The 15,872-nt window shown below is 44.3% G+C and overlaps 1 protein-coding gene across 2 annotated transcripts in view; it reads left to right on the top strand.

Annotated features, from left to right (window-relative positions):
- Window positions 1-15,872, top strand: part of LOC126427249 (insulin-like growth factor 2 mRNA-binding protein 1) — an 862,042-nt gene that overhangs the window by 619,711 nt on the left and 226,459 nt on the right. Inside the window, exon 1 of one of the 2 annotated variants that reach the window (XM_050089492.1) lies at window positions 2,073-2,308. The exons of the other annotated variant lie outside the window; for it this stretch is intronic. Coding sequence (XP_049945449.1) covers window positions 2,190-2,308 — 119 coding nt within the window. The 5' untranslated portion in view covers window positions 2,073-2,189. Of the gene's footprint in view, window positions 1-2,072; window positions 2,309-15,872 lie in introns of those variants that run through there. 2 annotated transcript variants of the gene reach the window in all.

Genomic DNA, 15,872 nt, shown 5'->3' with positions numbered 1-15,872 from the left:
AGGCGTGCGCGAGATAGTACATGCAGGCGCGCAATCTTCTCTGCCCTCGGTGGCTCAGATGGCTAGAGCGTCTGCTATGTAAGCAGGAGATCCCGGGTTCGAGTCCCAGTCGGGGCACACATTTTTACCTGTCCCGTTGATATGTATCAACGTCAGTCAGCAGCTGAAGGTATTAATATACAATTCTAATTTGTTATAAAATGGTGTGCCAAGTGGAGAATTCGGAGTTCAGTAGAGTGTTGACAGCGTTGGCGGCAACCAGAAACATCTACGCCGTATATGAGGATAATGCCGTTGGACAGAGCGCAGCAAGAGGATGGTTTTCTCTTTTTAAGGAGGATCGTGCTGGCATTTACGTCCTCAATTATTTGTTGGATGTATTCCAATATCCACATTATGTTCGACAGTTTTCTGTAGCACCACATCTCAAACGCTTCAGTTCGCTTCTTTTCCAACGTTCCCAGAGTCCATGTTACACTACCATGCGCCGCTAGGCTCCAGTCACACACGGTCTCAGGTCTGTCTTCCTCAAATTAAGGACAATGTTTGATATTAGTAGACTTCTTCTGGCCAAGAATACCCTCTTCCCCAGTACGAGTATGCTTTTTGTGTCGTCCTTGTTTCGTGGAATTTTGCTTCCGAGGCAGCAGAATCGCTTCCTTCGTTTACTTCGTGGTGTCCAATTTTGAATTTCGGTTTCTCACTAATCGCAATTCTGCTACTCCTCATTACTTTCGTCCTGTTTTTGGATTACTCCCATTCCATAGTGTATGCTCATTAGATTGTTCATTCCATTCCTCACTTTGACCGAGAAAAGCAATTGTATCAGTGAATTCTATCATTGAAATATGTATAAGATATAACAAAAACTACATGTACAAAATTTTAGAATGCTTAGAGGAGATAAAAAGATATAATTCATTATCTGACAAAAGTATAACAAGTGCGCACCTTGGTCACTTTGGGAGCGTGAAGGTTTGACTCGAGTGGTGTTTGGAGACGGTGTTCAAACTGCCAGGTCATAAATATTGTTTAAGAGCTGTCGGTGAAAATGTACGTTTCCATTAATGCACAGCCGGCATCTCCAAGCAGTAAGCAGCTCTTGTGGAGTGTCTATCGGTGCCTCGTACACCAAATACTCCTTCCTCCCACAAAGAGAGACATATTCCACAACAGTATTCATCACACGCCAGTCTAAACACCATCTCTTAACGTCACCAGCGTCAAAGCCTTCATGTAACGCTAGCGCACATGTAAAATTTTTGTCGCATAAATAACGTGTATCTTTTTGTTTTCTCTAAACACTCAAATATTGTGTACAAAAAGTGTATATTCAAAATAAAGCCGGTCTGTTCGAAAGAACATACCTATGAAATCGAATTCTTCTGCTAGGTAACGTAAATAACCGTGTACTCCACCCTGAGCATTATAAGACGCTCAGATCCTCCTTGTTATACAGTCGACAGGGTAGTCAAGACTTTGCTGCACAAGCGTGTCCTATTATTGGCTGGCTGGGCTGCCCTCCTGTAGTCATTCACTGTGTAGGAGGCTCCCTACGACGATATATTGCAGTGGTTTCGTAATGGACAGCCAGAGGCCAAGCTGATTGTATGGTGACAGTTGTGTACTGTGTCGACACAGTTCTCCCACTCGCCTCCAAATAGGCTGCACATAGCTGTGTTGTTTCTATATGTTTTGTAATGTCATCTTCTGCTAGGCCATTTCTTCTATTTCTTCTTGCTCCTATACCATTCGTCCATCCGGTAATACACTCTACCTACTTCCATTTCATTTTCATTACAGCAATGGATACACCTTCTACAGCAGGTTATTCCTGATCAGTCTGTTACTTTACCTGTCATCCTAGTAGTTCCCAGAATGCTCCTTACCACTGTTCGCAGTGCAATCCACACTTTTTGAGAGCAGATATTTGTAAAGTGAGCTACTGAAAGGAGTTTAATTTCCTCGAGCGCTACAGTTTTTCCTACATCTGCGCACACGTGGACCCATCGCGGTTAGCTATACGTGTAGGAGAGAAACTTATTGGATTTTCTTTTTGTTGGCAGTGTTGGGCGCGACTGGACATATTTTTATTTCAAACCTTCTGAGTTGTCCCCTGCCCGTTTTACGTTTCGTTGCGTGCGTCTGTGAGTGTGTGTGCGGGCGAGCGTGCGTGCAGTGGGATCACCATGATGGAGCAACATCAGAACCATCAGCAACAACATCAGCAGCAGCAACATCTGCAGCAGCAGCAGCATCGCGACTCGTCGCGGGAGTCGAACGGATACGACGGCGGACGAGGGCCAAGGTAGGAGACGCCGCTGCGCGAGCCAAGCGAATGGGGCAGCTGAGTTCCTTAGCGGTCCAGTTAAATGGGGTGGCTAAGTGAGCCGGTCAAATGGGGTATTCGCTGCAACTCGGATTATCGTTCGTCCTCAAATATTTCACTGTGAGCAATTATGAACATATGCATTATGAATGAAACACACACAACACTGGTGTAATACTACAATATTTATTATTTGTGAATATCTTTGTTTCCAGCTATGAAAAATATTAATGTTAGAATTAGGAATAAAACAAGCGGGATTATTTCAGTATAAATGCGATGTAAGATTATTTAACTAAGATGAAATATGTGACACATTAACTAATGAACTATAGACAAATTCCAACAGTTGTGCATAGAAGAAAATAATTTGACAATAAACCCTGATGATAAATTCCAAAGATGTGGTTGGACAGCATAATCTTGTCTTTAATAAGTCCTAAATTATAAACAGACAAGATATAACAGTGATATTAGGCAGGTTAGTGAAGTAGCTATGTCTGAACAAAGTGCTTTTTTAACACAATAAAAGAAAGTACAGTAACTAAAATAAAGGAAAATGAGGCGTGTAAGTAATATGGGTAATTTACAACATGGCGTGGATGGGATTATGAGTAGTATTTGCAGTCTGAAGTGGCGAGTAAGGGTACTAAGCTTGGATTGATGGGCATGTATTTATGAATTTCCATTATTTCGAGATAGTTCATTTTCCTTCCTTTATGGATGTGATGTAATACTTCATGTTTCACCTTGTTACTCCAGCACATACTTATCTTTGTACCTGCTGAAAGCGTAACAGACAGAAACCGGTTTGTGCAACAAATAATAAATATTCGGGAATATTACACCAGTGTTGCGTTTGTTTCATTCATAATGTTTAAAATATTCTACCAAGAGCCGATGGCACAGTCAATCAACACATATAACCAGGCACATGCCTGAAGATGGAGGATTGGTTCAAATGGCTCTGAGCACTATGGGACTTAACTTCTGAGGTCATCAGTCCCCTATAACTTAGAACTACTTAAACCTAACTAACCTAAGGACATCACACACATCCATGCCCGAGGCAGGACTGTAGCGGTCGCGCGGTTTCAGACTAAAGCACCTAGAACCGCTCGGCCACTCCGGCCGGCGATGGAGGATTAATTCCATGGAACCAGGAGCCTTTAATAAAGTACATTGTGGCAGAGGCGAATGTTATAAACCGTCAATAATAACTGCCAATGACAAGCCACAAATGGATAAGCTGCAACAACTATCGATTGGACTCTTAAACATTTGCCAGACAGAAGTTGTCTTGGCTTTGGAATAGGTGGAATCAGGGATACCAGATCTCATGAACAGACTGGACATTCCAACATATCTTCCTGTATATTGTTGTGCTGAAACTCTTTTCAGTGACTTTCCGAAATATGACTAATTTCTTCTCCAGTTCTGGCTTCTTCTCCACAGTTGCTCTAGTAGATGCCAGATATTTGTTTACACATTGCAGTTGTTGTTATTCCAGCCTTCAGGCTAATTCCTCGTTTGCAGCAGCTTTTCTTGCTAGTCTGTCCTTAGCAAGTCCCTTCATCTATCCATGTTTCTGCAATACCTATGCTTATTGTAGCCAGACCTTGGGCTTACCTCTCATTCTTCTTGCCATTACCATGTTAGTAACTCCTTGATGTTCCAGGATATCCCATCACGTTTCTCCCACATTCTATTCAGCTGCTCTTCGTTAATAACCTAATCCATGCATCCAATCTCACCATTCTTCTGTGCCACCACTTTTCAAAAGCTTTTTCCTCTTGTCTGCGGCATTCGTTTTCCATATGAGGTTACACTTCAGACAACGACTTTCAGAAAAGACTTCCAAACACTTAACACATCTATTTTCGATGCAAACATATTTATGGCATCAGAGGCTACAGGAACAAAACGATCACTAGGGAGGGTGTGAAAAGGGGGGGGGGGGGCTGTACATGTGCTAAATTTGAGTCCCATTTATAAAAATGCTGAAAATGGACAGTTTAAGAGCACCATATTTATAAAACCTCAATGATAATATAAATTCTCTCTTTCACCAATACAATTTATAAATATACTGAAAGTGTCTGGTTAAAATGTAAAATATTAATAAAGCGTGAGTGGTAATACAAATTCCCTATAAATATCTCCCCCCACTGCATTGCGGTCAGTACAGCCTTGCCTGCTGCCAATCACTCTCCTTCCTGCTGCAGTAAGACTCTTCCTGTTTACTGGGTGCAGACCGTGAAATAGTTTCGGTGCGTTACCAGTTTACAACTTGGGTTTGGCCAGTTTAGTTTTCATCCAGATTTTACTTTTATAGTTTCTGCTATCTCCTCCGTTTTAAATATTGGCTACCGCTTTCAGCTCGCTATTTGTTTACGACTTGACGTGAACGATGGGGAGTGGGTATAAGGCAAGTTATCCTCCGGCGGTAACTTGCTAAAAAGAATCTTTATGAGAACTGTTTAAACACAACTACTGCCATTCAGTATCCCTTTATTTTCTACACCATTGATAATGATTCTTTGTTAAAGTATTTCTCCGTATTATTTGTAAAAATCAGTCGAAATCTTCTGGCGGCGCGAAACCGGTCGTGACTTTTAATAAAAAGTATTCTATACCCAGTGCGGATTATTTCTAGCAGAAATAAAGAGGCAAGTGTTTCGGAGGTCGTTGTTGAGCGCGGGGTCTGCTGCAGACAGACGCTACACGTTCTCATGCTGGCCTAACGAAGTGGTCTGTTACGACTGCGGTGGACGCGGGAGCATCGAGATTGTACCGTGGATCAGTGGAAACGTGTAGCCTGGTTGGATACGCCGTCACCCAGTGAACGGTTGCTTAAACGTCCGTTACGGGCCGGCGAAAGTTGTGTTATGAAATGGGCTCCCATGGGACCTTTGGTAGCAGGAAGAGTCGTGCAGGAGCGGCCGGAAATCTGTAACTGTGGTAGTTGATCGGAATATTAATATACTAGTCTCTCGCCTCAGGGATGTTCTGTGGTGGTGGTGGTCAGTGTTTAACGTCCCGTCGACAACGAGGTCATTAGAGACGGAGCGCAAGCTCGTGTTAGGGAAGGATTGGGAAGGAAATCGGCCGTGCCCTTTCAAAGGAACCATCCCGGCATTTGCCTGAAACGATTTAGGGAAATCACGGAAAACCTAAATCAGGAAGGCTGTAGACGGGATTGAACCGTCGTCCTCCCGAATGCGAGTCCAGTGTGCTAACCACTGCGCCACCTCGCTCGGTTGATGTTCTGTAAATAGCACAGTGTAGTGATTCTTACTTTTTATTTATAGTACGTAATTATATCGAAAGTATAAGAGCTACAATTACAAATCTTGTAGAAGGTGTCTTGCAGTGTCGGATTTTGTCATTTCTGTGATAATATCTATTGTTAATGATAACTGCACTGACACTCATTGAATAATAATAGAACACGTAATCATGGGAACTTATTTTTAGTGTTTCAGCTCAATTCATCATCTTTTAGTTCACTATTTTACAGCTGTCTTAAGTAATATATAAAGTGAAACCTCGTGGCAGATTAAAATAGTGTGCCGGTTCGAGACTCGAACTCGGAACCTTGGCCTTTTGCGGGCTAGTGCTTTACCAGCCTTTTTTGTTTTCTTTTTTTCATTTTGTTCGTTGTTGTTCTTTGTATTACGTTGTGGTGTATGTCACATGACTTCCATTGAAATTCGTTGTCGATCCTTCCACTCATTTTTTTTGTCACAAAGACTAGCCAGGTCTCTGACCGAACATGCTGACGTACAGTGCCGGCGGCTGAACTAACCAAGCACGGGTCGTGAGTCGTGCTTGGGTAGCTCGTGGGGTAGAGCATTTGCCCGCGAAAGATAAAGAAAGGTCACAAGTTTGAGTCGAGTCTCGGCCCGGCCCACAGTTTTAACCGGCCAGGAAGTTTCATATCAGCGCACACTCCGCTGCATACTGAAAATTTCATTCTGAAAATACAGGGTGATTCAAAAAGAATACCACAACTTCAGGAATTTAAAACTCTGCAACGACAAAAGGCAGAGCTAAGCGCTATCTGTCGGCGAATTAAGGGAGCTATAAAGTTTCATTTAGTTGTACATTTGTTCGCCATTTCAGCCAATAAAGTTTTTGGTCCCTTTTTCTTCGAAGGTGCTACTGTAACTGGACTACAGTATCTGGAGATGTTAGAGAATTGGCTGTTCCCTCAGCTCGAACAAGAAGCACAACAATTCATATTTCAGCAGGATGGAGCGCCACCACATTGGCACTTATCTGTCCGTAACTACCTGAACGTCAACTACCCGAGGCGATGGATCGGCCGCCAGGCAGCCCGTGACAGAGCACTTCATCACTGGCCTCCAAGAAGCCCTGATCTTACCCCCTGCGATTTTTTCTTATGGGGGTATGTTAAGGATATGGTGTTTCGGCCACCTCTCCCAGCCACCATTGATGATTTGAAACGAGAAATAACAGCAGCTATCCAAACTGTTACGCCTGATATGCTACAGAGAGTGTGGAACGAGTTGGAGTATCGGGTTGATATTGCTCGAGTGTCTGGAGGGGGCCATATTGAACATCTCTGAACTTGTTTTTGAGTGAAAAAAAACCGTTTTAAATACTCTTTGTAATGATGTATAACAAAAGGTTATATTATGTTTCTTTCATTAAATACACATTTTTAAAGTTGTGGTATTCTTTTTGAATCACCCTGTATATAGATTATTCTCCTGATCCCTACGTCCAAAATGTGCCCAGCCTCAGCACTTGGCACACAGCAGCCAGTTTTCTTCAAATGACTCCGGACACATAATGCATTTTTTCAGTCTATCCTGTTGACTCATTATTCCAGTAAATTCTGGTTTTCTTCGCCACTTTGTAATTCGCTTTCCATGGTGACCCTATTTACCAACTGTTCAGCTTTCTTCGACTCTTTTTCAGATTTTATTTTCTCAGCTTTTAATCTCTCCTCTTCAATGGCGATGTCTTTCTTTTCTAGTTGTTGAAGACGCTTCAGCTGAGACCCTCGTGGTCATTTTGTTGGACATAATCTGCTCAGAGCCATTTTCATGCACTGTTCATTGAATTTTCCTCTTACGTTTTTCTCATTTTCCGCCATTTCAATCTGAAAATAAGTAAGAAGAAGAAAACTAACTTCAAAAGGGAAACTACTGCTGGCCGATACTGAAAGATAAACGGTTGGCCAGTGCTGCAGGACAAACATGTTGTAAGATCTAGTCATGCTGTCCGATCTTTTATAGAAATTACCATAACGTTTGTTACGTCATTCCTTACATACACTACGTGATCAAAAGTATACGGACACCCCCAAGAACATACGTTTTTCATTTTGCTGCAACGTACTGTCAGGTGCTACATGTCAGCGACGCCAGTAGTCATTAGACATTGATGTAGCAAATTGGGGCACTCCGTGGAACTCATGGACTTCGAACGTGATCAGGTGACTGGGTGGCACGTGTCATATGTCTCTACGCGAGTTTGCCACACACCTAAACATCCCTAGGTCCACTGTCCCCGATGTGATAGTGAAGTGGAAACGTGAAGGGACACTTAAACAGCACAAAAGCGTACAGGCCGACTTCGTCTGTTGACCGACAGATACCGCCGACAGTTGAAGACAATCGTAATGTGCAATAGGCGAACATCAATATAGACCATCACAAAAGAATTACAAACTGCATCAAGATCCATTGCAAGTACTATGACAGTTAGGCGGGAGGTGAGAAAACTTGGATGCTCATAAGCCACACATCACATCGGTAAATGCCAAACGACACCTCGCTTGGTGTAAGTAGCGTAAACATTGGACGACTGAACAGTGGAATAACGTTGTGTGGACTGACGAATCACGGTACATAATGTGGCGATCGGATGGCAGGGTGTGGGTATGGCCAATCCCCAGTGAACGTCATGTGCCAGCATGTGCAGTGCCAACAGTAAAATTCGGAGGCTGTGGTGTTACGGTGTGGTTGTGTTTTTCATGTAGGAGGCTTGCACCCTTTGTTGTTTTGCGTGGCACTGTCACAGCACAGGCAAACACTGATTTTTTAAGCACCTTCTTGTTTCCCACTGTTGAAGAGCAATTCGGGGATGGCGACTGCATCTTTCAACACGATCGAGCACCTGTTCATAATGCATGGCCTGTGGCGGAGTGGTTGCACGACAGTAACAGTGCTGTAATGGACTGGCCTGCACAGAGTCCTGACCTGAATCCTACGGAATAGTTTTGGGATGTTTTGGAACGCCGACTTCGTGCCAGGCCTCACCGACCGACATCGATACCTCTCCTCAGTGCCACACTCCGTGAAGAATGGGCTGCCATTCCCCAGAAAACCTTCCAGCACCTGACTGAACGTATGCCTGCAAGAGTGGAATCTGTCATCAAGGCAAAGGATGAGCGAACACCATATTAGATTCCAGCACTACCGATGAAGGGCGCCACGAACTTGTAAGTCATTTTCAGCCAGGTGTCCGGATACTTTTGATCACATAGTGTAACAAAGATATCCGAAATATAGCAAGGAAATCAATCACGTACCTTAGAAAGGGGTAGCACAGGACTCAAAACTTTTACCATGGAGTAGCGCTACAGCAACAGCATCCAGCACTCAGAGCAGACAAAGCACTGAAGACAGGAAGAAGATTCCGACTCCAGTGGACATGGATACACAAGTTGGCTTCTTGTTTCTGTATACTCATCTGGAGGTGGCAAGGAAATCACAGTAGTGGCCAGTGCTGTAAGCTGACGTACGCTCCACGATTCTCCCCGAATCGAAGGTACCAGACATCTGTGGTCGTCCGCAGCTCGTGGTCTAGAGGCTAGCGTTGTTGCCTGTGGATCACGGGGTCCCGGGTTCGATTCCCGGCCGGGTAGGGGATTTTGCTCTGCCCGGGGACTGGGCGTCTGTGTTGTCCTCCTCATCATCATCATTTGTGACAGCGGCTATATTGGACTATGTAAAAAATTGGGGCTTTGTACGGACGCTGATGAACACGCGGTTGAGCGCCCAACAAACCGAACGTCATCGTCATCATCACATCTGTGGACTACTAAACTAAAAACTAAACTCCGTCCGGACAGGTTTCGGAAGACCCTAACGGTACAGACCGACCGCCGTGTCATCCTGAGCGGATATGCGTCACTGGATGCGGGTATGACATCTGCGCACTACAGAAATATTATTACGGATCACCTGCATCCCATCATGCTCGACGCCATCTCTGATGACGATAGCATATTCCAGTAAGTTAACTGTACGTGCTACAAGGTCTGAATCGTGCTACAAGGATTTAAGAAAAATGGTAGTGAACTCACGTTGACGCCTTCACCACCAAATCGCCAGATCTGAACCCGATGGAACATAGTGGGGCGCTATGGGGGCCACTCCGCTGCCGCAAATCGTAGGCAGGAAATATGTGACCTGTGCGTAGATATCTGGCGGTATAAACCGTACCAAGAAACTGTCCAGTCCACGCCACTTAGAATCGCTACTTAGCTTCGTTCCAAATATGAACCATCACGCTATTAACGTATTGGAGACCGGCCACTTAGAAGAATCCTGGGCGTAGGTAAGCGGCCATTTATGCCGTTATTTAAGGCGTTGCTGGCACGTATGGGCAAGGGGCAGTACATAAGTCGTGTGTGGCTAAGCTGACAATTTGGATCTGACGGGAGACGTGCCGGACCGAGCCTCGAACTCGGAAGGTAGGAGACGAGGTACTGGCAGAAGTAAAGCTGTGAGGACGGGGCGTGAGTCGTGCTTGGGTAGCTCAGTTGCCCGCGAAAGGCAAAGGTCCCGAGTTCGAGTTGAGGTCCGGCACACAGTTTTAATCTGCCAGGAAGTTTCACGTGCTAGAGTAATCCGTGCAATTGCAATAATCACTGTGTCCGGATGGCATCTGCCTGGTAATCAGGAGAACCTGGTTCGATTCTGGTCCGGCACAAATTTTCAACTTTCCCCATTGATTTAGATCAATGCCCACTGTCAGCTATTGTCATTAATTCCATTGTGGTTTGACATATGTAACTGATCAGTCTTGAAGAATAATACTAAAAGAGGGCCAAGTTTACGGATTCATTTTTCATATTTACTCTAGTTCTTTGATAGATTACAAATTTTAAAATAACGAAGACACGAAGTATATCGATCCTCCCAAGACAAATGTGCGAGGTGTTTTGGTGCACGATTTATTCCTCTCGAGCTCCCAAATTTTCTTGCTCATTCAACAAACATGACGGATTTGCAGCAGAATCACAACAAACTGCGACACCTAATGAGTACATGCACGAAATTACGTCAATGCGACGATATTGGCACAGCCATTGACGACCGTAGCTGCTACGCTCGCAAATGCTTTTTTGAAAATAATTCTAGAAATTGACAATAGAAGTCAGCTCCAGTCAACGCGTGGGACGTGAGACGTTCGTACGTTGTTCTTATTCGAAACGAGTCCAGTTCTCGAGAGACATGTGGTTCGCGCGCCGAAAAAAATGGGCCCATGTTGTACTCGGGCGCGGTCTTTTTAACACAAAGTTTTAATTTGAGTTATGCTCGGGCTTGGTCTCCAGAATGTTAAGCAAGTGACCATAATGTTTTCGCTCCTCTCATTATTTTGTGAACAGTAATGGCTCTGCAATACAGGGTGTATCAAAAAGAATCATCCGATTTTTAAAAAATCATATCTATTATGTTAGTTGATATACGTTCGTGAACAATGTACTGTTGGAAAGAGTTTTACACGGTTCCCGCTAGGCAGCAGCAGTGTGCGCCCACTTCAGTTCTAATAAAAATGGTGTCGGGACTACAGAAAGCGTTTTGTGTTCTATGTTTTGCGCAGTGCGAGTCAGTAATAACTGTCCAGCGTGATTTTCGTACTAGACATGGTGTGGATCGTCCTACAGCACAGGGCATTAGACGGTGGCAGGAATAATTCCGAGAATCGCCGGGCCTAGTTTCACGACAAATCCGTTCGCCGTGCAGCTCGACAGCTCATGACCCCAATGTCCGTCTGGCGCGTGTTGCCTCGACGTTTGCACATGAAACCGTACAAAATTCACCTATTCCAAGCTCTTCGTGAAGGTAACAAACAATAATTTCGTTCTTGGCAAGATGGAGGTTGACAGTTTTCTTCCACGCTTAGTGTTTAGTGATGAGACAACATTCCATTTAAATGGAAAGGTGAACTGTCGTAATATGAGAGTATGGGGTGCGGAACAACCACTTGAAGTTGTACACCGTGGGAGAGACTCTCCAAAGTTTAAGTTGTTTTGTGCAATTTCATGTGAAAAGGTGGCATGGTCCATTTTTCTTTGCCGAGAACACTTGTTACAGGAAGCACATATCTCGATATGCTTTCCCACAGTTGGAGACTGATTCGAACGACTTCAATTACCAACAGGATGGGGCACCGCCACACTGTCATCTGGAAGTACGGGAACTTTAAAATCAAAGGACTACTGAAAGATGGATCGGTCGCACTGGACCAAATGATTGAATCTTAAATTACTGGCCTCCAAGGTCACCGAACCTGACTGTATGTGATTATTTCTTGTGGGGGTTTATAAAAGACTGTTTATGTGCCTCCGTTAACAACAACAGTGAACGAACTGAGACATCGCATAAGAGCAGCTGTGGAAGCTGTAACTCTTAAGACATGTTCTCTGCAATGTGGAAACAATTTGAATACCGCTTTGACATATGACTTGTATCTGAAAGGGGGCATATTGAACACCTACTAAAACGTATGAAAAAAACTTTTTAGTTTCCCGTTTATCAAAAAACAAAATTCATTGTATATGTGTATTAGTTTCAGAAATATAGACGTGCCAAATCGGATGACTCTTTTTGATACACCCTGTACTTTGTTTGGATAACTTTCATCGGGCACCCCCCCCCCCCACCCACCCCCACACATGCTCTCCCAACGAAACTTCAACCACCTCCCCCTCCCAGATCATGACCTCTGCCTAGACATTTACCCATTCTACCATCAATAGGTCACCGCACCCGATCCCCCTTACCAGAGCTTCCACTCCCCCCCTACATTTCTGTACCCCCCCCCCCATCCCACCCCAATCTGCCTTTCTTTCCTCACCCCCTTTTACCCACTTACTCCCAACAGCTATTAGTATCACCAATTTCCCCCTCTACTTCACCCCCTCTTCTGTCTCAACGGTACTCCTACCCAGATCTGCAATGTATCAGTCCTCCATCCTTACATCGACACATACCCACCTCTTCGCCGGGCGGCCTTTACCTTTTCAACAACTGACTCCTTATTACCTTTTAAAAGTTTTAAATTCACTGTATGCAGGGTGGTCCATTGATCGTGACCGGGCCAAATATCTCACGAAATAAACGTCAAACGAAAAAACTACAAAGAACGAAACTTGTCAGGTTGAAGGGGGAAACCAGATGGCGCTATGGCTGACCCGCTAGATGGCGCTGCCATAGGTCAAACGGATATCAACTGCGTTTTTTAAAAATAGGAACCCCCATTTTTTATTACATATTCGTGTAGTACGTAAAGAAATATGAATGTTTTAGTTGGTCTACTTTTTTCGCTTTGTGATAGATGGCGCTGTAGTAGTCACAAACATATGGCTCACAATTTTAGAGGAACAGTTGGTAACAAGTAGGTTTTTTAAATTAAAAGAAGAACGTAGGTACATTTGAATATGACTGCTTCGTATGTATTTTTATTAGCATCATCATCCCTTTGTTCTATGTTTTAAGTTCCACGATTTTTTCGCCATGTTACCCCTTAAGTCATCGACTTTTTCGCCTGTTTTTATTATTATATATTATCTTCACCTTTTTAAACAAAGTCTGTAGGCTGAAGAGCGGCATACTAAGCTGCTGCCAGACCGCCCCCTTCGAGGCGAATCGAAATTCAATAAAGAAAAAAAAATTTGAATGTGATACATGTACTTTTGTGAACTTATCATGTCTGAGAACGCATGCTGTTACAGCGTGATTACCTGTAAATACCACATTAATGCAGTAAATGCTCAAAATGATGTCGGTCAACCTCAACGCATTTGGTAATACGTGTAACGACATTCCTCTCAACAGCGAGTAGTTCGCCTTTCGTAATGTTCGCACATGCATTGACAATGCGCTGACGCATGTTGTCAGGCATTGTCGGTGGATCACGATGGCAAATATCCTTCAACTTTCCCCAGAGAAAGAAATCCGGGGACGTCAGATCCGGTGAACGTGTGGGCCACAGTATGGTGCGTCGACGACCAATCCACCTGTCATGAAATATGCTATTCAATACCGCTTCAACCGCACGCGAGTTATGTGCCGGACATGCAATCGATGTTGATGTAGCATTCTCAACACGGACGTTTTTGAGATTCCAGATTCTCGCGCAATTTGTCTGCTACTGATGTGCGGATTAGCCGCGACAGCAACTAAAACACCTACTTGGGCATCATCATTTGTTGCAGGTCGTGGTTGACGTTTCACGTGTGGCTGAACACTTCCTGTTTCGTTAAATAATGTAACTATCTGGCGAACGATCCGGAGACTTGGATGATGTCGTCCAGGATACCGAGCAGCATACATAGCACACGCCCGTTGGGCAGTTTGATCACAATAGCAATACATCAACACGATATCGACTTTTTCCGCAATTGGTAAACGGTCTATTTTATCAGGAAACAAATACCGTCCGCACTGGCAGAATGTTACGCGATACCACGTACTTATACGTTTGTGACTGTTAGAGCGCCATCTATCCCAAAGCGAAAAAAGTGGTCCAACTAAAACATTCATATTTCTTGACGTACTACACGAATATGTAATAAAAAAAGGAGGCTCCTATTTGAAAAAATGCAGTTGATATCCATTTGGCTTATGGCAGCGCCATATAGCGGGCCAACCATAGCCCCATTTGGTTTCCCCCTTCAAGCTATACGAGTTTCATTCTTTGTAGTTTTTTTCGTTTGATGCTTATTTCGTGAGATATCTGGCCCGATCACTATCAATGGACCACGCTTTATACTCGTATCTCCGCTGTCTGTTTCTTGTTCTTCCGTCAAATGTTCTTTGTCCGTTGGCTGATGACCGGGTTGAGTTGCTTGTACCGCTGACAGCCCACCCGCTCCGGCCACATGGGGCGCGGTCGCAGAAGAAGAAGAAGAAACACACCAACTTCCTTCATTCTTCCGCCTTGTGCCTTCAGGGTCACTGCAGAGCTACTTGCAGGCGCAGACGTCTCTTCCGCACACAGTTTGGTTGTTTATCCGAAGTTGTTGACTTGCACCGATTGACGATTTGAGACCCCATGCGCCGCAGAGAGTGTGGCTGCATGTGTGCCGTGTATTCAACTTGCAGCTGGCGTCGTGATTCGCGGGTGTCCGCCTATCGCGAGATAAGGGGACGCCGGTTTGAATCACGCAGATGGCCGCGTCATCTCGCTATCAACGCGTAATTATGAAATCTCAGTTTTGCCTTGCTGTGTCTCGAGTTTTCCACGGGAAGAAATGTGTCTCCATCAGCTTCCCGGAAAAAAGAGCGCCATAGAGCAGACGGTGTAGAACTGGCCAGCAAACTCCTCGCTCTCGATTCTTTAGCGAATGGGTTTTCCGTGTATAAAACGTCCTACATCCACAACTGTGTGTCGTAAAATGATATAATTTTGCAGATACATTCAGTGGTATATTTGGATACTGTCTGCAAAATGTGTGCCCGCGGAGTGGACGCGTGGTTTGAGGTGCCATGTCACAGATGGCGTGGCCCCTCCCGCCGGAGGTTCGAGTTCTCCCTTGGGTATGGGTGTGTGTGTGTGTGTGTTCTTAGCATAAGTTAAAGTAGTGTGTAAGTCTAGGGACCGATGACCTCAGCAGTTTGGTCCCTTAGGAATTCACACAAGTTTGAACATTTGCAAAATGTGTGGCGAGCAGATGCAGCATTCAACAAATAAGAAACTAAAACTGTGATGCAGCAAAAATTTAGTCGAAACAAGGCCCCGGGAGTAGACAACATTCCACTAGAACTACTGACGGCCTTGGGAGAGCCAGTCCTGACAAAACTCTACCATCTGGTGAGCAAGATGTACGAGACAAGCGAAATACCCTCAGACTTCAAGAAGAATATAATAATTCCAATCCCAGAGAAAGCAGGTGTTGACAGATGTGAAAATTACCGAACAATCAGTTTAATAAGTCACGGATGCAAAATACTAACGTGAATTATTTACAGACGAAAGGAAAAACTGGTAGAAGCCGACCTTGGGGAAGATCAGTTTGGATTTCGTAGAAATGTTGGAACACGTGAGGCAATACTGACCTGACGACTTATCTTAGAAGGAAGATTAAGGAAAGGCAAACCTACGTTTCTAGCATTTGTAGACTTAGAGAAAGCTTTTGACAATGTTGACTGGAATACTCTCTTTCAAAGGTGGCAGGGGTAAAATACAGGGAGCGAAAGGCTATTTACAATTTGTATAGAAACCAGATGGCAGTTATAAGAGTCGAGGGGCATGAAAGGGAAGCAGTGGTTGGGAA

The sequence above is a fragment of the Schistocerca serialis genome, chromosome 11 (genome assembly GCF_023864345.2).
Source record: "Schistocerca serialis cubense isolate TAMUIC-IGC-003099 chromosome 11, iqSchSeri2.2, whole genome shotgun sequence".
NCBI classification, from domain to species: Eukaryota; Metazoa; Arthropoda; class Insecta; order Orthoptera; family Acrididae; genus Schistocerca; species Schistocerca serialis.
Note: the sequence above shows the minus strand (reverse complement) of the source record. Positions and strands in the feature narration are given on the sequence as shown.